Source organism: Rhinichthys klamathensis, unplaced genomic scaffold (assembly GCF_029890125.1).
Source record: "Rhinichthys klamathensis goyatoka isolate OS25496 unplaced genomic scaffold, OSU_Roscu_1.1 h1tg000033l_1, whole genome shotgun sequence".
Classification (NCBI taxonomy): Eukaryota; Metazoa; Chordata; class Actinopteri; order Cypriniformes; family Leuciscidae; genus Rhinichthys; species Rhinichthys klamathensis.
In genome coordinates, this window is record NW_026606582.1 from 1206450 (window position 1) to 1232083 (window position 25634).

The 25634-nt window shown below is 38.3% G+C and overlaps 1 protein-coding gene across 1 annotated transcript; it reads left to right on the forward strand.

The window, feature by feature from the left end:
• The first annotated feature begins 19 nt into the window (after positions 1-19).
• On the forward strand, positions 20-15684 carry slc2a13b (solute carrier family 2 member 13b). Its single transcript, XM_056245723.1, has 11 exons — positions 20-168; positions 1127-1609; positions 1701-1860; positions 2473-2678; positions 3980-4088; positions 4499-4662; positions 4913-5030; positions 11365-11490; positions 12934-13052; positions 13138-13290; positions 15315-15684. The coding sequence occupies exons 2-11, from the start codon at positions 1153-1155 to the stop codon at positions 15515-15517; spliced, it is 1815 nt and encodes a 604-aa protein (XP_056101698.1). The 5' UTR covers positions 20-168; positions 1127-1152; the 3' UTR covers positions 15518-15684.
• Positions 15685-25634: the final 9950 nt, after the last annotated feature.

A 25634-nucleotide genomic window follows, 5' to 3' on the forward strand; every position in this document is an offset into this window, starting at 1 on the left:
TGGTAAAGAAGAGATCCTGGTCATGTTAGCAGCTGCTGTGGTCCTCGCGCTGCGTTATGAATCATATGACTGCAAGAATTCACAAACTTCCTGTTCGAGAGCACAAGTGAAAGCAAGAAACCCGAGTCTCATATTAAAGCGAATGGCACCCAGAAAAGCGTCTTGCTGGTAGGTTACAGAGGGAGAAGACAAATATGTGCATTTCAGTTAGTTCACATGCGTAACGTGTATTGTTCATTTTTAGCACGTTAGCTATATTGCTACAGTATGTGTACGTGTGCATAGGACGGGTACGTTCATGTTTTATGAATCAATATTTTTATGATTCTGAATAAAGGTACTAAAAATATTTAATGGAATACTAATAAATACGTATCAACGGAAATATGTACAGTATTTCGCGACTTTTTAATTTCGATGTATTTTTGTAGTAGCTAAACATAGCAAAAGATCGAGTTTACAGTCGGTGAACGCTTTTTACATGCACGCTACACTTAATATCGCGATTTCGACTCGAGTTTCTTTTCTATTATAATCGGAGTTTGTACCGAGTTTGTTTAAAGTCCAATTCATTTTAGCGAATCGGTTCGTTCAAAGAGTTCGCCACAGCGAACCGATTCCTAAAATGATTCAGTGATTCATTTGAATCCGATTTAGTAGTCCGCTGTGTTAGTGCGTCATATACGTATTATTTTAAGTAGCAAAAGAAATAACCATGTAGTCCATCACTAGATGTTATATTGTGCCAACTGCAAATGCTAGCCTACTATATCGAGTCATTCGCAGACGATAATACGAGTCGGTTCGACTGAATTATTACATAGAACCGATTCAAAATAACGATTTGTTTGCTAATCACTGTTAAACTGTATTGTTGAATATTCATAGCCTTTTCCACAACATCAGATTGATTTTGCTGTTCAGTGCATGTGTTAAGGAATCTCTCATAAATAGTGCTTTGCAAGAATTTTAGCATAGGCCTTAACAGTATAACCACAATATTTAATTAGCAAATGTTTCACTGTGGTTTGAGGTGTGTGCAATGTCAACGTGGTCATTCTGGGTTGGGCAAGGTAATGGCTTTTGTTGATCATGTGATGATCTCAAGGTGTTTTCTTTGTCATAGGAGACAATGTGCATAATCTCTAGAGAATGGAGGAGCTGATAGGAGACAGGAGAGTTGAGGACGAAAGGAGTTTGATAAAAACGCCATCCAATGTCCAAACCAACTACCAAGACAATGACGTGCCCACACCCACAGATCAGATCCAGCACGCCACCACGCCATGTTTCGTGTACACCCTGGCTTTCTTCTCGGCTCTGGGTGGATTCCTGTTTGGCTATGACACAGGAGTGGTGTCTGGAGCCATGCTTCTGCTGAAGAGAGAGATGAACCTGAGCTCTCTGTGGCAGGAGCTTCTGGTCTCCATCACTGTTGGCGCCGCGGCTGTTTCCGCTCTGGCTGGAGGGTTTCTCAACGGGCTTTTCGGCCGGAGAATCTGCATTCTGCTCGCTAGCTTCATCTTCTCTGCTGGAGGAATCCTCCTGAGTGTCGCACACAGCAAAGAGGTTCTTCTGTGTGGAAGGCTCACGGTTGGCCTTGGCATAGGTAGTTCATTCTGTAGCCTTTATACTGCAGTATATGTAGAGCTGTTTGAATTCAGTTTGTGTCCTGCTTTCACGTCTTCTGTTGTTTTTAGGAATTGCATCCATGACTGTGCCCGTGTACATCGCTGAGGTGTCCCCTTCTCATCTCCGAGGTCAGCTGGTCACCATTAACACTCTGTTTATCACTGGTGGGCAGTTCGTAGCCAGCGTGGTGGACGGGCTCTTTAGCTACCTGCCCCATGATGGCTGGAGGTGGGTTCAAATGGAAGCTTTACCTCTTAAATCTTTTTCTGTATAAAAAAACAAACAATACTTTTTTATATATATTTATTGTGCTACAACAGGTAAATTTTTTCTACCCATCAGCTCAGAATTGTCTACTTTGAGTGGCAAAAATGCTGCAAAACAATACGATTCATAAAAAGACCTCTATAGTTTTGTATTATTAATTTATTTTTAATAAAATATATGTAATTAATATTATATACCTGTCAATATTTATGCAAAATATTCAAAAACTATTATTTCAGTTTTAGTAATTTCAGTATACTTAATAACTTATTTGATATCATTTAGTTGCCAAGTCGACATATTACTTTTTAATAACAGTTTTTTAAAGCTTAATATTTATAAGTTTTAGTTAACAATAAAAACACTGAGTGACCAGACTTATTGCCAAAACACCTTACCAACTGCATAGCAACACCCTGGCAACAATATTTCAATCTTCTGTTTATTGAGCTATAGTGATAGTAAGATGCTTCAGACATTCTCTAGGAAAAGTACCGTAGAGTTAAAAATTCAAATGAGGTGCAAAAGGACTTGTTGTAATCGTTTTTGAATGTTTTTTGTGTTTATGTATAGATATATGTTGGGTTTGTCTGTTGTTCCCGCCGTCCTGCAGTTCACGGGGTTCCTCTTCCTCCCCGAGAGTCCTCGCTGGCTCCTGCAGAACGGAGAGACCCAGAAGGCTCGGCTGGTGCTCCGGCGGATCCGCGGAGGAGTTGATGCGGAGGAAGAGTATGAGAGCATACGGAGGAGCATTGAGGAGGAGAGGAATGAATCTTCTGGTGAGATCATCATGACATCACATCAATACTGGATTCAGTGCTTCCACCATCACAGAAAACCTGGAGAATGTCTTATACAGTAGTCAACTTCTGAAGTGGAGCAAAACCTTTCATCAAACTTATACATGAATTTTGAACAATACCCGTTCTGGTCTTAGGACAACTTTGATGAACTTCATGTTGACTACTGTATTAAATTGTGTTTTTCAGGCCATGGCTCTCAAGCCATAGTAATAGCAGATTTGTCTGTGAATCATTCCTTTGAAGTGAATTTTGAGTGAATAATTTACTATTTATATTCATTTTTAATACATACTTATACAGTACTGGTCAATAGTTTGGAATAATTCAGATTTTTAATGTATTTGAAAGAAGTCTCCAAGGCTGCATTTATTTGATCAAAAATACAGTTTAATAAAAATATCGTGAATTATCATTACAATTTAAAATAACTGTTTTCTAGATTTTAAAATGTAATTTATTCCTGTGATCAAAGCTGTATTTTCAGCATCATTACCCCAGTCTTCAGTGTCACATGATATAATTTGCTGCTAAATTATTCATAATTATTATTATTATTATCAAATAAACGTTGAAAACAATGTTTTTGCTTTTTAATATTCTTGTGAAAACCGTGATATATATTTTTTCAGGATCCTTTTATGAATAGAAAGTTCAAAGAACAGCCTTTATTTGAAATTGCTATGTTTTGTAACATTATAAATGTCTTTACTGTCACTTTTGATCAGTTGATGTGTCCATGTTGAATATTTTACTTTTCAATGGTAGTGTTTTACAGTTCCACAAAAATATTAAGCAGCAAGAAATGTATCTTGAGCAGCAAATCATCATATTAGAGTGATTTCTGAAGGATCATGTGACACTGAAGACTGGGGTAATGATGCTGAAATTCAGCTTTGATCACAGGAATAAATTACATTTTAAAATCTTCTATCTATAAATAAAAAATAGTTTTTTTATTTATTTAATATTTCACAATGTTTCGGTTTTTACTGTATTTTGGATCGAATAAATGTAGACTTAGTGAGCAGAAGAGACTTCTTTCAAAAACATGAATAAATCTTAATTTTTATTCCAAACTTTTGCAAATGAGGAATTCAGTGAACCGATTCATCCTAAGCGACATGAAGTTCACAAATTACTCTGAAAAACTCATTAGTGAATCAAAATGACTAATCAAGTAATCACAAATGACTAGAATTGAATTTGAGTGAACTGTCTGTATAGAACAATGATATAATGTGATTGACTGATGTCCTGATTGGTTATTGAGGATGTAGGTGGTCCGGTGTTGTGGCGAATCCTAACGTACGCTCCGACACGTCGCGCGCTCATCGTGGGATGTGGCCTACAGATGTTCCAGCAGCTCTCGGGAATCAACACGGTCATGTAGGTGACGAGTCACATGACTTTATCATGTGACTCCCTGTAATAAGGCTATATTTCAGAATTGAATATTAGTGTGAATAATTTACTGCATACTACTACAGTTTACACAGTCTACTTCATTGTTTTTAAGTAGAGTTGTTCTCAAGGCATGTTCACATTAGCGAAATTTCGGCAAAAAAAGGTCCTTTGTCAATAGTGAAGTGATGCTTACTACATACTTTGCAGTGTACACTGTATACTGTGACGCTATATACATATGTACATTTGTGTACATTTTAAAAAGTAGTATGATACAGAAAATATGCATACTGCAGAAAAAGTGTGAGTAGTGTGGTAACATGCCATTTTGAACATAACTCCAGTAGTAAGAGTGTATGAAGGGAATGAGATGATGTGTTTGGATGCTGCAGGTACTACAGTGCCACCATTATTCAGATGTCTGGCGTGCGGGACGATCACATGGCCATCTGGCTGGCGGCCGCCACAGCCTTCACCAACTTCATGTTCACTCTGCTGGGCGTTTGGCTCGTGGAGAGGGTGGGCCGCAGGAAGCTGACTCTAGGAAGCATACTAGGTGAGGATTCAGAAGCACAGACACACACATGGGTTCTCACCATGGACTGTAACAAAGATGGCCGACTCGTCTCCACTTCCTCACACTGTAGAAAAATGAAGCCGAAATATCCCTGAAAACTTGAACACGTACGTCAGTGTGATAAGAACGACCTAAAATGGCAGAAACCACCTTCAGAAAGAAATAATTTAAAGTGTAATTGTAATTAATTGAAGTATGTAGTACTGATGGCTTGCTGTGAATTCCTCAGGAACTGCTGTGAGTCTGATGGTTCTCGCTGCTGGTTTTCTGCTCTCGGCTCAGGCGTCTCCACCCGTGACCTTTCACCCTACTGACTCCCTCCACAACTCCACATGCATTCATTATGGGTGAGTTTTACATAGTAGTAGACTAGATTGACCTAAGGATTGGACCTGGATTAGGACTGTGTCCACAAATTAGAAAAAAAATTAAGACAATGCAATATACCATACAATATGTTTGAAGATAACTGCTGAATATTAAGATATATACAAATATAGAAGCAGTTTGAGAGTGTTAGTCCATGTCATAACCAGACGCGAGTTAAGAGTCCAGCGACGAGCAGTTGTTTCTGTTCACACCGGACCTCACACGACTGTGGGATCACATCAATCTAAAACCACAGCCAATCAGAAGAGCGTGTGGGCGGAGTCTCTCTGCAAACGCATTGCACTCGCAACCAAATCAATAATTATATAATGAAATTCACAAATATTACACCATTTTAACATTATAATACATACTGAGAGACTGAAACAATCTTGTTTTTTGTTCACACTGAGTTCACAGTTAAAGGGTTTGTTCACCCAAAAATGAAAATTCTGTCATCATCTACTCACCCTCATGTCCTTTCACGTTCCTCTTGATTTTTAATGAAATCGGAGAGCTTTCTGTCCCTCCATTGACAGCTACGCAAATGACACTTTGACGCATCAAAAAGTTCATAAGGGATCGTATAAAATAATCCATATTAATTGAGCGGTTTAGTCCAAATATTCTGGAGACACGATTGATCATATGATGAACAGATTGAATTTAGGCTTTTATTCACATTTAAACATTCATCAACTCACATCAGCTCAAGCATGTTTGATTGACGTGCAAGAACCAATGAGGTTCATTCTCGTGTTACCAGTGGTGGAGGAAGTACTGAATCTCAGTACTTAAGTAAAAGTACAAAAAACCAGAGACATATTTACTTTAGTAAAAGTAGAAGTACCACAATGACAACCCTACTTAAGTAAAAAGTAAAAAGTACCTGATTTTAAATGTACTTTAAGTATTAAAAGTAAAAGTACTTGCATAACAATTTATTCTCTTAATGTCTATATTCTAATGATTAATAAAACAGTTAATTCTAACTCATTCAACCCAATACTCATATAATGATGTTCAATATGATGGAAAAGCAGTTATATTTTAAGTTTTTGTCACCATTTCTGAACAAGCTTGCAATTAGGCAATATACACATCAAGCTTACTATATAGCCTACCCTTACTATATACGGTATTTATATATTAGGGGTGGGTGAAAAAATCGATCCATCGATGCATCGCGATTCTCTCTCCAACGATTCTGGATCGATTCTGAGCTTAGTTTTTAACCAGATGTGCGATGACGTTGAGTTTGCTTTAGAAACACCCGTATTCTGCTTGCTTCCAATTCCTCACACACATACACCACTCGAACCTTCCGTAAATAATCTTTCATAAAGTTCGGAAAGGTTGAAGCGAATTGACATTCACAGGCTTCATTGCACAGGATACGCTGTGAGAGACGCGCGCTTTCTTTGATGTTACACTTGAAGTGTGCTGTCTCGCCCGTCGGTATTTTCCTTACAAATGCTCTACGAAGTCATCATTTATGTGGTTTGGAATGCAGTGGACTTTATATTTAAAATATGAACCTCACTAACAGAAGGCTGCTTTCAATTTCAAATGCTGAAGCGCGCTTTGTTTGTGAGGCTGCTCGCGCCGCTGTGCGACTCCGTGTAGTGGTTTAATGTACTTGTGCAAAATTAACGTAAACACAGCCAGTTATGTCTTAAGGGATTAAACGGACAGGACACACCGCATTACTTCTTTTATTTCAAAAGAGATGCGTGCGTGAATGCAGCTTAATAGATCTCCCGCAGCCTATGATGTCATAGTAAAAAACAACAGTAAAGATGAAGAAAAATCACTCACAGTTCTTGAATGGAAAACGTTCAGATAATCTATAGGCTACTGAAAGCACTTTTTGTTTGTTGTTTGTTATATTTTTCTATGCTCCTCTTTATTATTTGTTATATTAGTTAGCCTAGTTTAAAATTCTTAACATACAACTGTTTTAATAAAAAACAATTAATTTGTAATAATTTTTTAAAAAGTACTTAATTACTTATGTAAACTAATGAATTAATAGAGGGGGGGGTAGATAAAGAATCGTTCTGGAATCGGATCGTGACTCCCAGAATCGGAATCGGATCGGATCGTGAGGTGACCAAAGATTCCCACCCCTAATATATATATATATAACACATATTATGTTAAAACGCCGTACATGACGGCGTTTGGCTGTAAACGCTATTCATTTATGGCGTAATTCTGAACCTCTTGGCTTGCCATACTAAGCCTAACCAAACGTATAATACACACGCACCCCACATCACTACTAAACCTACCTTTATTTTACTGTCTATGAAACCTACCAATGCGTTTCCTATGCATGTAAAAACTAATTTTCACGTATAAATTGCACGATAAACACACTGCGTGTTATAGAGACGCATTTAGTGTGACCGGGTTGATATATCTATGGCAACCAAACTTCACTGGTGAGACCGAAACGTGCGATGAACGGACGGTCAGGATGACGTTTTGACAGAGGGGAAAACTGATCAGAAAATGTAACGAAAATGTAACAGAACGTTGTAGAAATGTAGTGGAGTAGAAAGTATAATAATTGTTGCAAAATGTAACGAAGTAAAAGTAAAAAGTATGCACTATTGATTCTACTTAAGTAAAGTACAGATACGTGAAAAAATTACTTAAGTAAAGTAACGAAGTATTTGTACTTCGTTACATTCCACCACTGCGTGTTACGCATCACGTTTGAGCTTCAGCAAGAACCAATGAGGTTCATTCTCGTGTTACGCATCATGTTTGAGCTTCAGCAAGAACCAATGAGGTTCATTCTCGTGTTACGCATCATGTTTGAGCTTCAGCAAGAACCAATGAGGTTCATTCTCGTGTTACGCATCATGTTTGAGTTTCTGCAAGAACCAATGAGGTTCATTCTCGTGTTACGCATCACGTTTGAGCTTCAGCAAGAACCAATGAGGTTCATTCTCGTGTTACGCATCACGTTTGAGCTTCAGCAAGAACCAATGAGGTTCATTCTCTTGTTACGCATCACGTTTGAGCTTCAGCAAGAACCAATGAGGTTCATTCTCATGTTACGCATCACGTTTGAGCTTCAGCAAGAACCAATGAGGTTCATTCTGGTGTTACGCATCACGTTTGAGCTTCAGCAAGAACCAATGAGGTTCATTCTCATGTTACGCATCACGTTTGAGCTTCAGCAAGAACCAATGAGGTTCATTCTCGTGTTACGCATCATGTTTGAGCTTCAGCAAGAACCAATGAGGTTCATTCTCATGTTACGCATCACGTTTGAGCTTCTGCAAGAACCAATGAGGTTCATTCTCGTGTTACGCATCATGTTTGAGTTTCAGCAAGAACCAATGAGGTTCATTCTCGTGTTACGCATCACGTTTGAGTTTCTGCAAGAACCAATGAGGTTCATTCTCGTGTTACGCATCACGTTTGAGCTTCAGCAAGAACCAATGAGGTTCATTCTCGTGTTACGCATCATGTTTGAGCTTCAGCAAGAACCAATGAGGTTCATTCTCGTGTTACGCATCATGTTTGAGCTTCAGCAAGAACCAATGAGGTTCATTCTCGTGTTACGCATCATGTTTGAGTTTCTGCAAGAACCAATGAGGTTCATTCTCGTGTTACGCAGCACGTTTGAGCTTCAGCAAGAACCAATGAGGTTCATTCTCGTGTTACGCATCATGTTTGAGCTTCAGCAAGAACCAATGAGGTTCATTCTCGTGTTACGCATCATGTTTGAGTTTCTGCAAGAACCAATGAGGTTCATTCTCGTGTTACGCATCACGTTTGAGCTTCAGCAAGAACCAATGAGGTTCATTCTCATGTTACGCATCACGTTTGAGCTTCAGCAAGAACCAATGAGGTTCATTCTCGTGTTACGCATCATGTTTGAGCTTCAGCAAGAACCAATGAGGTTCATTCTCGTGTTACGCAGCACGTTTGAGCTTCAGCAAGAACCAATGAGGTTCATTCTCGTGTTACGCATCATGTTTGAGCTTCAGCAAGAACCAATGAGGTTCATTCTCGTGTTACGCATCATGTTTGAGCTTCAGCAAGAACCAATGAGGTTCATTCTCGTGTTACGCATCATGTTTGAGCTTCAGCAAGAACCAATGAGGTTCATTCTCGTGTTACGCATCATGTTTGAGCTTCAGCAAGAACCAATGAGGTTCATTCTCGTGTTACGCATCATGTTTGAGCTTCAGCAAGAACCAATGAGGTTCATTCTCGTGTTACGCATCATGTTTGAGTTTCTGCAAGAACCAATGAGGTTCATTCTCGTGTTACGCATCACGTTTGAGCTTCAGCAAGAACCAATGAGGTTCATTCTCGTGTTACGCATCATGTTTGAGTTTCTGCAAGAACCAATGAGGTTCATTCTCGTGTTACGCAGCACGTTTGAGCTTCAGCAAGAACCAATGAGGTTCATTCTCGTGTTACGCATCATGTTTGAGCTTCAGCAAGAACCAATGAGGTTCATTCTCGTGTTACGCATCATGTTTGAGCTTCAGCAAGAACCAATGAGGTTCATTCTCGTGTTACGCAGCACGTTTGAGCTTCAGCAAGAACCAATGAGGTTCATTCTCATGTTACGCATCATGTTTGAGCTTCCGCAAGAACCAATGAGGTTCATTCTCGTGTTACGCATCACGTTTGAGTTTCTGCAAGAACCAATGAGGTTCATTCTCGTGTTACGCATCACGTTTGAGCTTCAGCAAGAACCAATGAGGTTCATTCTCGTGTTACGCATCACGTTTGAGTTTCTGCAAGAACCAATGAGGTTCATTATCATGTTACGCATCACGTTTGAGCTTCAGCAAGAACCAATGAGGTTCATTCTCGTGTTACGCATCACGTTTGAGTTTCTGCAAGAACCAATGAGGTTCATTCTCATGTTACGCATCACGTTTGAGTTTCTGCAAGAACCAATGAGGTTCATTCTCGTGTTACGCATCATGTTTGAGTTTCTGCAAGAACCAATGAGGTTCATTCTCATGTTACGCATCACGTTTGAGCTTCAGCAAGAACCAATGAGGTTCATTCTCGTGTTACGCATCACGTTTGAGTTTCTGCAAGAACCAATGAGGTTCATTCTCATGTTACGCATCACGTTTGAGTTTCTGCAAGAACCAATGAGGTTCATTCTCGTGTTACGCATCACGTTTGAGCTTCAGCAAGAACCAATGAGGTTCATTCTCGTGTTACGCATCACGTTTGAGTTTCTGCAAGAACCAATGAGGTTCATTCTCATGTTACGCATCACGTTTGAGCTTCAGCAAGAACCAATGAGGTTCATTCTCGTGTTACGCATCACGTTTGAGTTTCTGCAAGAACCAATGAGGTTCATTCTCATGTTACGCATCACGTTTGAGTTTCTGCAAGAACCAATGAGGTTCATTCTCGTGTTACGCATCACGTTTGAGCTTCTGCAAGAACCGAGTTTGTTCTCGCGCGTCAAGCAGGTTCGGTTGAGCTTCTGTTTATGTTCACCGATCAATGTTTATATTTGAATTTGAAACCGCTCAATTCATATGGATTAGTTCTATGATCTCTTTACGCACCTTTTGAAGCATGTAGTTGCGTGGCTGTCAATGGAGGAACAGAAATCTCCCAGATTTCATTAAAATATCTTTATTTGTGTTCCGAAAATGAACAAAAGTCGTATGCGTTTGGAACGACATGAGTGTGAGTAATTAATGACATAATTTTCATTTTGAGGTGAACTAACCCTTTAAGTTTATTTTCAAGATCTCAGGTGAATTATCTCACTTTCAGTATGGCTATAAAAGTCGTGCAAAATTATATTCAAACTCACATTAAATTCTTTTAACATTAAATAAAGTACATAATCAGTACCTGTATGATGTTCGAGTCCCCTGTTGCACTTTGTTAGGACAAAAACTGATGCTTCTGGTTAGGACACTGTGCAAGAGACTCATGTTATCAACAATACTCTGGCACTTTCTCATTCCAACTGTATTACAGCAACCTCTCTGATTTATAAAGCTCTCTTCGGGATCATGGGTAGTGTAGTTCTTCAGCTGGAATTACACTATTATTCAGTTTTGTAAAAACGTTGAAGTCACACTTGTGTGCTTCTACTGAACTTAAAGGGATAATTCTATCATCATTTACAAAGAAATAAAATGAGGGCAAGTAAATGATGACGGACTTTTTATTGTGGTGTGCGCTATATGCCTTTAGCTTATGGTAGATTTATATGTAATTGTTTATTATGTGGATTTTAAGAGACTCTGAATCTTGAATGTTGTGCACTAGTGACTGGAGTTTGTGTCTGTGAAGGTTCTGTGAATCCTGCATGCTGGATCCAACTTGTGGTTTCTGCTACGGTGTGAACGGCACATCAGTGGTCGAGTCCTCGTGTGTGTCTGTATCTGCGGCCAACACTGAGACCTCTGCAGCGGGCAGGTGAAACGTCTGTTCATATCCCTGCCTTTGGGGGAAACTAGTGCACTTTGAACTTAATTCTACCGAATGTGCACTTGAAGTCTACTTCAAATCTAATCAAATCAAACCTGTACTTGCAAATGATAGAATATTAATTAAATAAAAGTGTATTTACTTTCCCTACACTCTTAAATTACATTTTTTTTTAAGTGTACTTTGTTATAATGTCAAACTAAAAGTGATTTTAAATAATTATTTAATAATATTTTGTCAAGAAAGATTGAAGAAGTGCACTTTTTTAATGTGTTGAGTAACATAAAAGCACTTTTAAAATGCTTGATTGTCATTTTAACTGTAGTGTGTTATTTGATATCACATTTAAATACAGTTCATATATTTTAAAAGTACTACATTGCATGCAATTAAGTGTCTGATGACATTACATTCAGTTCACACTTAAAGGTGCTCTATGTAACTTTTCTACTAAAATGAATCGTTTTTTTATTGCCTGTGTGTGAAGGGGTTGTAATCACACATTAAAATGATCCACTTGTCGAGTTTAGCTATTACCTCTGAAGGCCAGTATTCCTATTTCTATGTGAAGTCTCCGGGTCGGATTTACCGCGAAATCCAACGGATGTGACGTGCATGCGCGCTCCCGAGCCTCTCTCCTTATATACAGTCTATTGTAGACGGTCAGGGAGTTACGTCCGGTTAAAGGCGCACGTTTTTCGGCTTATATCTCAGTCAATCTTTGATCAATATTCCCAAGACTCTAATCGTTCGTAGTGCTGGACGGGGCCTTTCGAACGAGCCCACCCCCGAGGTCCAACTCGCCCGGCTCCCCGAGTTATAGCCGTTCGAAATCGGGGGTCCCAGCGAACGGCGATCCGGTAGGCCCGCCACTCTAGCGTTCGGGCAAGGGTTCCCCTGGGACCTCCTCCCCCGAATTTGAGCTCTCTGGGTCTTTGCGTTCCAGAGATACGAGCAATTTTCTTCTGAGATCGTGACGTCACCGGCGTCCGCAATTTTGTAGCGCGCCCGATGGTTTTCTGCTAATATCTCCGCGAAAACACCACCAAAAACTATGTAACTTATATGGTTCTTTTCAGCTCGACTAGATGGTCCCAACGAGCTCGGTGCGATATTTGCGTAATAGACGGTATTGTCTATGAGTTCGAGCACGAGCGCTCTTGTAAAATTTGGTTGCAATCTGAAACATCACCACTAGAGGCCGCTAAAAGTTACATAGAGCACCTTTAAGTGTAACCTTTTTAAAATATTATATTTCCATAGTACTCCTTTTTTTTAAGTATACTAAAGTGACCTTCATTTCCACAAGGGTGCATATGATTTATTAAAAGAAACTTAACCTAAATGTTACATTTCACACCTCTACTTACTTAAATGGACGGTATTATATAGTAGTTTGATTAAGTGTTGTCTTGTTCGTGTTTTCTGGAGGTGTTCTAACGGCACACAGGAGAGCGCAGGACTATTCTGGGCCTATAACTACTGCCCAACGTCATACTCCTGGATCGTTCTGCTGGGTCTCGTCCTGTATCTGGCCTTCTTTGCCCCAGGTGAGAGCTCTCTCAGCAGTGTTCGAACAGTAAGGAACTGTTGATGAAGTTCGAGGCACTGATGTCAGGTTGTGTGTGTGAGCAGGAATGGGTCCGATGCCCTGGACGGTGAACTCTGAGATCTACCCGCTGTGGGCTCGTAGTACTGGGAACGCCTGCTCTGCCGGGGTCAACTGGATCTGTAACGTCCTTGTGTCTCTGACCTTTCTCCATGTGGCCCAGTACCTCACGTACTACGGTACAACACAGGACACACACACACACACACACACACACGACACTGAACACAGCATTTAGGTACTCATACTCAGAGAGTCCACATGCTATCATGAGCATCTGGATTCTGCTATTCGTGCTCGCTGGAATCCAGTACTGCAATACACCACAAAACACACCAATGATTAATGAATGCAAACATTTATGAATAATGACAATGCTGATCTCAACTCGATGACGTGATCATGTTCACTAGGGAGCCTCTGAATGTCCGATCTTTCGCACCAGAGGAACCTTTTCATAGTTCGAGGAACTCCTTTTGGAGGAACTAATTTACTCCTACTTCAGAGTCGGTCTAAACCAGCGCTATAGGAACTGCCAGTGCCGTTAGTGTTCGCTGATTGGCTGAACGCACACGAAACACCAGCACCATTTTTTTAAAAGCGGTGTAAACGCACAGATTATAGTCTATATATTTACTCCACAAACTAACTCTACGAACATGGAAAACAGTGATAGATGGACACTGAGGAGAAAATCCAACGCAATATATAGCAACACTGGACATCAACCACACAACATACACTAATGCCTTTTCATTACGGTCTACTTTCTATGTATAACAGTCCTATCTAAATAACGTATTAGCCAGGTTTCTGTCAAACACAGCACATCTAGGTTATAATCTCTAATCATATCATTAACAATAAGTGCTTTTGAATTTTCAGCAACCCGAGCTTTATCATTTGTTCATCTGTATTGTCTATTTTTTATTTGTTGAACATCAATTACATTTTTACCCTTAAATGGGTTTGGGTTTTTTGTATTGTCTAATTGGGGGAACAGACACAGTCTCTATATCAGGGGTCTCCAACACGTCGCTCGCGAGCTACCAGTAGCTCGTGGCCTGATTGGAAGTAGCTCGCCAGTTCACATATCGCGTCTTTTGCGCGCTCAAGTTCGTTATTTCAAATGTAGGCGCTTGGGCAAGCGAGCTCATAATTGAAGCGACGCGTCAATTGTCATGTGACAAGATCCAACCAATCAGCTTCACCCTTACCGTAACAACATTGAAAGCTCAGTCAACATGAATTTTACTATTAATAATAAAAGATAAGCTAATGTGCATTGTAAATGTCCGTAATTTATCTTTTTTTTTTACTCATTCTTTTCATAAAAATGATTTAAAGGCTGAAATATGTGAGGTTTATCTTTTTATAAAACCTTTTTTGGCAAAACTTTATTTGAACTTGTACATGTTAGTAGATAACATGTTGCAAGACACTCCTTTAAAATCTGGCCATCGTTTTTAATGCTATTATTTTAATGATTATTTAAACAAAAAGAGCATATTGATGCTATTTTTTTGCTATTTGCTGGTTTTCGACATAAAACTTGGTGAATTGATTTTATTTAGTAGTATTTTTTTAACCGGATTCTGTGATAACCGTGGTCATTTTGGTCACTATAATCATGAAAGGAAATTTTCATGCCATTTCATCTCTAGTTATGATGCACTATAAAATCAACTATAATTATGTGTTTACAGTATAATATGCAAAGTACAACTTTCTATAAATTTTTTTTTATCTCTGATTCTGTTCTTTTCTCTGACATTCAAGGGTGACATATATAGGCCTAAAAAAACTCTTTTAGGTCTAAAACAGTTTGGATAGCTGTTAATATGAGTTATGAGACATTATTTAGGAGATGTAAGTATTGTATTACATGAGTAGCTCTCGGCCACTTTCATTTTTAAAAAGTAGCTCTCAAATGAAAAAAGGTTGGAGACCCCTGCTCTATATGATGATGTCCAGGTGAAAGAGGCTCTGTGTGACCATCTGACCTGAGCCCCAGAATCAGATATTCAAGGATCAACTCTGAAACTATTAGTTCAAATCAATAACCTTAATAATAGTAATGACGCTTTACTTGGCAAACACCACAGTTTAACAATGTACACAAACAACTACTAAAATGATAGGAATGTGGTTTCCACTTGTATGTCGACTGTTGTTGAAATGTGAGAATGTTTCTTGTGTCCAGGCGCGTTCTTCCTGTACTCCAGTCTGGCAGTGCTGGGCTTTGTGTTTGTGCTGGGCTGTCTGCCGGAGACCAAGGGTCTGCGCCTGGAGGAGATCGAGTCTCGGTTCGCCCGACGACTCTGCAGCTGTGGAGCCAGCGGGAGTCAGGGCGGTCACTACATCAGGGTAACGGGAGAAAGCGGAGACGTCACGGATGATGACTAGATTCTGCTCTGTCTTTCCTCGTGCTGTGGTTCTCATTCCAGAGATTCAACAGTCTAGTTGACTCACACAGAACTGATTCAGTTCAACTACATTGATTCTCCCTAAACAAAGGAGATTTTATCAAGATGTTCACTGGTGGTTCTGTGGTGATTGTATTTGCACATGTACGGATGAGCAGTGTTTACTTAAGTAATGGTGTTTCATGCACAGCAGGACTGACTGGATTTATGATAGTGTTTGTTATACAAATCAGCGCTCTGGAGTGCGAGCCATGCGCATATATACTAATACATTATTAAACTATGGGGAGTTTGTTCTTTTCACGGTGTATAGAGATGTACATTACTCTTCTTGAAATTCTAATTGTAAACTTTGAACTTTGAAAATGAATTGTGCCCCCAAATCACATTCTCGTATCAAACTCTATTTAGACACACACACGGTCTGAACCCCATATTTTTAAAGGTATAATTCACCCAAAAATGAAAATTCATGTCATTCCAAACATTTCTTTAAGAATTAAATATATTTGTTTCTGAAACAGTGACAGTTTATAGTGACAATGAGCTCCAAAAAATGCACTATAAAAGAACCATAAAACAAACATGAATTTTACATATAATATTTATATAATGTATATAAACATTTGTATAAAAAATATATAATTTAAAATTGAATTAAAAAAAAACATAATGGCAGATTTTTCATTTTGGCTGAGTTGTGGAAGTGGTTTCAGGATGTGGGCAGGGGCTGGTGGTGGTGAACTGGTTTTGCACACTTCGGGCCAGATTTATGAACAGCTTGCACCAGCACAAACCGTTTTTGCCGTTACAAAACTACTGTCAGGATTTACTAAAGACACGCAGTGAAGAATTAGCGCTGTAAAGACGTGGACAGGGTTATTTTTGCGGCTGATCTTATTACATATGCATTTGTAGGAGTTTCCCTTTCAGACGCAAAATTTATGGGAGGGAAATATTTAAATGAATCATGAAAGGTGATTTACTAAGGTTTGTGCTAGTCAGTTTACTGGTGTTTTCGCCACTATTTAACGCTCAAAAAAGCATGTCTTAAACATTTGATGCTGCTTGGTCATTTTGGACCCAAAAAAATGTACGTTGCGTTTTTATTTTTATTTTTTTTGTATTTTTTACTTTATCAAAATGGTACGAAACATGGTAAAGGTTTTGCACTTGCTGTGTGAACACACACACAAACATCATAGACATGATTCGAAAAGGTTAAATGGTCCTGAAAAAAATATATATTTAGGGCCCAAGCCCAAAGGGCGAAGGCCCTATTGTTTTCCTTAGGATTATTTATTAGGGCCCAAGCCTTGAAAAGGCGAAGGCCCTATTGTTTTCCTAAGGATTATTATTATTATTATTATTATTATTTTATCGACTATTCGGGCACTTTTGGGGCTCTTAACGTGCACGAAAACTCTTGAAACTTTGCACACTGGTCAGAACCCGCGGCCATCAGGGCCGGGCTGAAGCTGGTACCCGGGCGTGGCAGGGGGGCTCGACAGCGCCCCCTGGAACGGGGTCCGAAAACTTGGTCCATAAATCAAACACGCTTCCATGTAATAATATGAAACTCGGTACACATATAGATCTCATCGGTTCATATATCCTTTGTACTTTTACTTTTTACCCCAGCCCAACAGGAAGTCGGCTATTATGGTTTGTTTGGAAGCGTATGCCCCTGGAATTCGATATACTCCTCCTAGAGAATTCAACCAATCGCAAGGAAACTCGGTCAGCATGATGTCAAGACATTGAGGATGAAAAATTGCCAGGGGATTTTTCATATCTCGAACGGTTTGGCCGTGGCGAGGAAACGAATTTATGGCGAATAATGGAAACAGGAAGTGTGTTATAACTTCTGCATACATTAACTGATCTTGATGAAACTTCAACAGTATGTTCGCTGTAAGAGGCCGATCACATGGATGTGACTATTGTGAGTCAAAGTTATAGCGCCACCAACTGGCAGCAGGAAGTGTGTCACTTTCTAAATGCTTTTGACAAAAGTGGGGGGGTTAGTTTTATCTACAGTTACAAAACTCAGCGTGTATATTCTTCTCCTCAAGCCAAACAACTTTCTAATTTAAAGTAATTAGCTCCGACCCTCAGAAAGTCAGATATTGTGGTTTGAATAGGGTCATTTTCTCTCTCTCTCTCTCTGAGCCAATATGGCAAGCCGCCTTAACATTTAATCATTTTAACCTACTAGTCTCTATTTTCATGCTACTAGTACTTATTTTTAGATACTAGTATCTATTCCATTAAGTACTGGTACTAATTCATTAGCGACTAGTGCTTATTCTTTAGTACTAGTGCCTATTCTTTAGATACTAGTGCTTATTCTTTAGATATTCTTTTGAATACGTATTAGTAGCTAATGAATAAGTACTGGTATCTATTTAATAGGTACTAGTATCTAATGACTTAGTACTAGTATTTATTGAATAAATACTAGTATCTATTAATAGGTACTAGTATCTAAAAGGTCATTTTCTCTTTCTCTCTCTCTGAGCCAATATGGCAAGCCGTTTTAACATTTAATCATTTTAACCTACTAGTCTCTATTTTCATGCTACTAGTACTTATTTTTTAGATACTAGTATCTATTCCATTAAGTACTAGTACTTATTCATTAGCGACTAGTGCTTATTCTGTTTAGAATATTCAAAGTGCTTATTCAATTTTTTTGCTTATTTATATTTTCAGAGCAGAAAATCCGATTTTTCTGCTTATTCAATATTGCATCTAAAAATGTAAGTGACTTGACGTGTGTGTGTGTGTGTGTGTGTGTGTGTGTGTGTGTGTGTGAGAGAGAGAGATGTGTCTGTTACAGTGACAAGAGTTCAACCCTTTAAGGCCTTGTCTTTTTGGATATATATTTTTTTTATTAAAAAAAATGTGCATACAACCCATATATTTTAAATGTATTGTTTGCTTTAAATTAAATTAAGATTGTATGTTTGGTAATTGAACCTAAATAAATTTTAAACTAAAGTGCTATATTTCAGATCAATATATTTGTTTTCCTTCATTTTAATCAACACTAACTTTATTCTCATCTGAATTATAAAGAATTTATTTCTGTATAAAATAAAAAATCCCGAATAATCCAGACCAACCAGAGCGCACTATTTCTACAACATCATCAGTGCTGAAGCGAAACTACCAGAGCCGTTCGGCAGATAGCAAGCAGATATTTTGTGTCACGTCGTGCACAATAACCCTAAAGGCACCAGGGTGGCGGTGCCACCGGCTTTATATATATATATATATAAATATAGCTGCGAGCAGCGATGAAGGGCCCAAGCCGGCGGCACCGCCACCCCGGTGCCTTTAGGTAACTAAAGGCACCGGGGTTGCGGTGCCACCGGCTTGGGCCCGTAATCGCTGCTCGCAGCTATATTTATTATTATTATTATTATTCTTATTATTTTTCTGCTACCTTTTGGACACTTTTGGAGGCCTTAACATGCTCAAAAACTCCTGAAACTTTGCACACATGTCAGAACCCGCGGCCATCAGGGCCGGGCTGAAGATGGTACCCGGGCGTGGCAGGGGGGCTCGACAGCGCCCCCTGGAACGGGGTCCGAAAACATGGTCCATAAATCAAACACGCTTGCATGTAATAATATGAAACTCGGTACACATGTAGATCTCCTCGTTTCATATATACTTCACACTCTTACTTTTTACCCCAGCCCAAAAGGAAGTCGGCTATTTAGGGTTGTTGGTAAAACACACGCAATGGAATGTGAAATACTCCTCCTAGAGAATTCAAACAAACGGCACGAAACTCGGTCAGCATGAAGTCAAGACATTGAGGATGAAAGTTTGCGAGGGGATTTTTGATATCTCGAACGGTTTGGCCGTGGCGAGGAAACAAAATTATGGCGAGAAACGTGAAACAGGAAGTGTGTCATAACTACTGCATACATTAACTGATCTTGATGAAACTTCAACAGTGTGTTCGTTGTAAGAGCCCGATCACATGGATGTGACTATTGTGAGTCAAAGTTATAGCGCCACCAACTGGCAGCAGGAAGTGTGTCACTTCCTAAATGCTTTGAAATCACCCTCTTATTTTTACCCGATTTGCTTCAAACTTTATGTGTATAATGTAAACACACGGCAGATGTAGACCTGTGAAAGGATTATTGATATCTTAGATACTGTTGCCGTGGCAACACATCAAACTTTAATATTCTTGTTTGATGCTTTTGAGACTCTTAGCATGCTTGAAATTGCATGAAACTCGACAGACACAGGTATGCATATGGTTCAGATCAAGCCGGACAACTTTCTAATTAACTGTCATTAGCTCAGACCAAGAGGAAGTTAGATATTTTGGTTTGAATGTGGATGTTTCTGAGAATTTTCTCTCCCTCTCCCTCTGACAGAGAGAATGCACCCTGCCATTCGTGTGTGTCTGTGTGGGGAGGGGGGGAGGGGCTCTTTTAGTTTAAACACAAAATTATACATAGGGCCATACTGCCCTCTTGTGTCCAAAATTATATTTATATATACATTATACATATATTTGGTATGTGACTGAGGACCGAGAGCTTTTAAATACGGGACATTGATAATGGCCACGTGCAGAGCGCTCGAGGGAATTCCTATGGAAGTAGGAATGAACTAAAAAACGTTCGCTCTGTTCTGCTCGCTCGTCGCCATGGACGCGCACCATTATGAATGCCAGTGCAGCCGCATACTTTTTAGTGTCACTTTAAAATTAGTGCAATAACGGGGCCGATTGCTTGAATTGTGAGTTCAATAGTCTATTATTTTTCACGGAAAACACAACAAAAGAGTACAATGATAGATTCGCTTAAATAGGGGCTTTTACATAAAATAGCCTATTCCGTCATCATCTTTTCAGTCAGCTCTTCACTCTCGTGATTAATGAAATTTGACTCCTGTTGCTGATATTTGCTGCAACTTTCGTTCCGCTCACTATTTAGTAAGCAAACACGCTTCAAATGTGTTTTTATTTTATTTTTGTGTATATATATGTGTGTGTATATATATGTGTGTATATATATATATATATATATATATATATATATATATATATAGCTTATGTTTCAAATATGAGTTAATTAACAATCGTTGGAAAGAATGATACTTTTAATATCACTAAACCGTCATTAGGTGTCGCCAGGCGACCGTCTTAATGAGCGAGTCATTGATTCATTCGTTCAAATGATTCGTTCGAACGGCTGAGTCATTCATGAATGAGACAGATTATGGATTGGTCGTTGAATCTTTGAGTCAACCGATTCGTTCAAAATGCTGAATCATTCAGTAATGAGAACGCGTTGCTGTGAGATGCTCGATGGTTCTGCTGTGATCTTTGTTTAACTATTTTCGCTGCTGAAACAGAAAAAAAAGTCAATATTGCATCTAAAATGTAAGTGATTTGACGTGTGTGTGTGTGTGTGTGTGTGATTGTGTCTGTTACAGTGATTGTTTAACCCTTGTTAAAGTTTAGGCCTTGTCTTTTTGGATATATATCTTTTTATATAAAAAAAAATAGCATACAACCCATGTATTTTAAATGTATTGTTTGCTTTAAATTACATTGAGATTTGTATGTTTGGTAATTGAACCTGAATGAATTATAAATGAATGTGCTATATTTCAGATCATATATTTGTTTTCCTTAAAATTTGAACTAACACTAACTTTATTCTCATCTGAATGATAGATTATTTATTTCTGTATAAAATAAAAACACATTTGATTTTTCTTTTTTAATCAATGTAGAATGTGTAACTGAAAAAATAAACAGATTAGGGCTCTGATCGAGGACAATAATGTCAAAAAAAGAATCAGGGCATGTCTCATATCTTTCTAAAATGTAATTATACACCATTTATTTTTATATAAAATTATACAAATATTAGAACTAAACCCATTTTATTCCTTTTTTTCAATTTAAGAATTATTTTTAAGTTTAAAAACAGCCAGAATGGTTGTTTAGTCAAAAATAATAATAATCCAAATCATATATAGTGCTATACTGCCCTCTTGTGTTCAAAATCAGGTAGGCCTATTGAATTTATATATTTATATATTAGGGATGTTACTATGGGAATATTTTCCCACCGGTTAATCAACGTGTGATTGTGTAAACCAATTGTGTAAACCTCCCGCTGGGGGGTTTAAAAACACTAACTTGAAAGCGAAAGTATAATATGGACGTCCGCACGGACATTGAAATGGTGGCGCTCGAATGAATTCCTATGGAAGTAGAAATTAACTAAACGTTCGCTCTGTTCTGCTCGCTCGTCGCCATGGACGCGCACCGTTATGAATGCCAGTGCAGCCGCATACTTTTTAGTGTCACTAAAATTAGTGCAATTTCGGGGGCCGATTGCTTGAATTGTGAGTTCAATAGTCTATTATTTTTCACGGAAAACACAACAATAAAAGAGTACAATGACAGATTCGCTTAAATAGGCGTTTTTACATAAAATAGCCTATTCCGTCATCATCTTTTCAGTCAGCTCTTCACTCTCGTGATTAATGAAATTTGACTCCTGTTGCTGATATTTGCTGCAACTTTCGTTCAGCTCACAATTTAGTAAGCAAACACGTTTCAAATGTGTTTTTATTTTATTTTTGTGTATGTGTGTGTATATGTATGTATATATATAAATATAGCTTATGTTTCAAATATGAGTTAATTAACAATCGTTGGAAAGAATGATACTTTTAAACATAACACTAAACCGTCATTAGGTGTCGCCAGGCGACCGTCTTAATGAGCGAGTCATTGATTCATTCGTTTGAACGACTGAGTCATTCATGAATGAGATAGATGTTTATGGATTGATTGGTCATTGAATCTTTGAGTCAACCGATTCGTTCAAAATGCTGAATCATTCAGTAATGAGAACGCGTTGCTGTGAGATGCGCGATGGTTCTGCTGTGATCTTTGTTTAACTATTTTCGCTGCTGAAACAGAAAAAAAGTCAATATTGCATGTAAAATGTAAGTGATTTGACTTGTGTGTGTGTGTGTGATTGTGTGTGTGATTGTGTCTGTTACAGTGATAAGAGTTTAACCCTTGTTAAACTTTAGGCCTTGTCTTTTTGGATATATATCTTTTTATATTAAAAAATAGTCATACAACCCATATATTTTAAATGTATTGTTTGCTTTAAATTACATTAAGATTGTATGTTTGGTAATTGAACCTGAATGAATTTTAAATGAATGTGCTATATTTCAGATCATATATTTGTTTTCCTTAAAATTTGAACTAACACTAACTTTATTCTCATCTGAATGATAGATTATTTATTTCTGTATAAAATAAAAACACATTTGATTTTTCTTTTTTAATCAATGTAGAATGTGTAACTGAAAAAATAAACAGATTAGGGCTCTGTTTGATGACAAGAAATGAAAACCAATGCGATATGATGAATGTCCAAAAGATGGCTCCCACAGACTGTTTTTAAATAGGATTGTTTGATATTTTTTGCTTTTAAACTGTGTGTGTGTGTGTAAGAGATTTTGGTTGGGTGACAGTTGTAGTTTACAGTTTGACAAGAGTTTATAGCTTGACAAAAGCACAATGTTGTGTTTTATTGCAAGTGTACACAAATATAAGTAAACACTTTGCAGTTTGAATAATGTCCTGTATGAACAAAAGGACGGAGTATGTTTTTATGTCTACATTGTTCAATTACGCCACACACACACACACACAAACACACACACACACACACACACACACACAAACACTATTTTTCTAATCAGATCAGGCAAGTAATATTCTGTCTTGTCTCTTAAAAAAACAATATATATATATTTATGTATATGTATATATATATATATATATATATATATATGTGTGTGTGTGTGTGTGTGTGTGTTTGTGTGTGTATATATATAAATATAGCTGCGAGCAGCGATGAAAGGGCCAAAGCCGGCGGCACCGCCACCCCGGTTATAGTGCCACCAACTGGCAGCAGGAATTCTGTCACTTTCAAAAAGCTTTGAAATCACCTGATTGCTTCAAACTTCACTACTATGATGTAAACACACGGCAGATGTAGACCTGGATGTAGACCTGACCTTTCAGAAGGTTGCTCTCGCATACTTTGTGGTTGATATGTGCCCTCAATGCACACTTTTGCAGAGCCCACACTGATACAAGCTCTACAGCACACTTCTTTTCGACAGTCAAAGCAGGGTTACGTTTTTGCACGTCGTGCACAATAACCCTAAAGGCACCAGGGTGGCGGTGCCACCGGCTTTATATATATATATATATATATATATATATATAAATATAGCTGCGAGCAGCGATGAAGGGCCAAAGCCGGTGGTACCGCCACCCCGGTGCCTTTAGGTAACTAAAGGCACCGGGGTTGCGGTGCCACCGGCTTGGGCCCGTAATCGCTGCTCGCAGCTATATTTACACTTGTATTTTTCGTGGTCAAAAATGAACTCATTGGAAATTAATAGGAGATGAATTTCATCCAGTGGAAGCATTTGGTACTGCAGCCAAACAAACTCTTACTGAAAACTCATTTTTTGAGATATCAACCTCAAATTTGAAACGACTTGTTTCGATTTATGGCTTTGATTTTCTCACAGTTTTAGAGTGAAACGTGTTTTGGAAAATATGTATGTTATAAAAGCAAATTTAGCATTTTAAAATTTTTGTATTTTTTCAACAATAAATGTAAAATTGTATAACTTTTAAATTCACTTTTTAAAACTTTTTTTTTTTCACTTCAGCAATAATCTGCCAAGTATCTTCTTTAAAAAGAGTCCAAACTTAAGTATGTTCTTTAAAGCATTCAGTATTTATGACTGTTTAAGTTGGAAATGAAACTTTCAGGTCCATGCTCAAAAAGTGAATAAATGGATTATAACTACTGCATAAGTTTAATTTAGTACCATAAAATCCCCTAAAAATACAAAATATTTAATAAAAAAAATATCATCGAACTAAAATATAGTACAATAATTTTATTAAAATAATTTGAAACAAAAAAAGTTTAATTTTTGCCCGACCAGAGGGTTAAACCAGACACTCGCGCTGCTCTCGGTAGATTGTGTTGTTCATTATGGAAATGATCCGGCGGTGTGTGTTCTTTAATGTGTGTGTCGTCAGTAGATCATGTGCAGAACTTTACACTCCCATCAGAGCTTTTTTGGGGGGGGGGGATTGCGAGCTCATGCTAGTTTGCCCTGTTCAGTAAATCTGGCCGTCGGTATCAGTGTGACATTAGACGGCAGGTAATGACGCAGGAGTGTTTGCTGTTCCAGCCCCGGCTGCACGTTGGAGCGCTGCATTATTCTACTCTGGAACCAGAGGGCAGGATTTCATACATATCAGTGAGTATCAGTAAAAAGATTTTCCACACTCCAAATAATATTACATACAATATTTGTATGCATTAAATTGTTATGCATTTTTACTTATTATTATTATTATTATTATTAACTGGGGAACAAATAAAAAAACGGTTCAGTGGTAATTAGAAGATGTTAGCAGAGCTAATCAATAATTGTCAAATCAACTGTTGTTGTTCTTTATCACTGTTTCTCTGCTGCAGTTGCAGTAATGATGCCTTTGCATGTGGACTTGAAGATTCATTGTTTGGAAATAATCAAACTTATGTGTCATATTTCATTTCTGATGCAGATTTTGTACTTATTTCTGAGTTTTGGAATGTGTCTTTCTTTCTAGTATGTGTCTTTCTTCCTGGTGTTCTCAATCACAGAACATCTCAATAGTTTAGACACGTTCTAATGTTCAGATTAAGTTCCTGATGTGACTCTATGAAGTTGAAATTGCTGCTGATAACTGTGCAATGCTGTATTTGTTCATTTGAATGGATAAATCCATTTTTAAGGTGGCCATGTTAGTCTGTAACTCTCGGCTCCGTCAGGCTGAAACCTGTTCAGTCATGACCCGCTCTGACCCCTGTGACCCGCTCTGACCCCTGTGACCCGCTCTGACCCCTGTGACCCGCTCTGACCCCTGTTCCCCTCATTTAGCCCTGAGCAGGACACTGATCCACAGCCCTCTGTTTCACTGACTTGCACACAAAATACTGTGT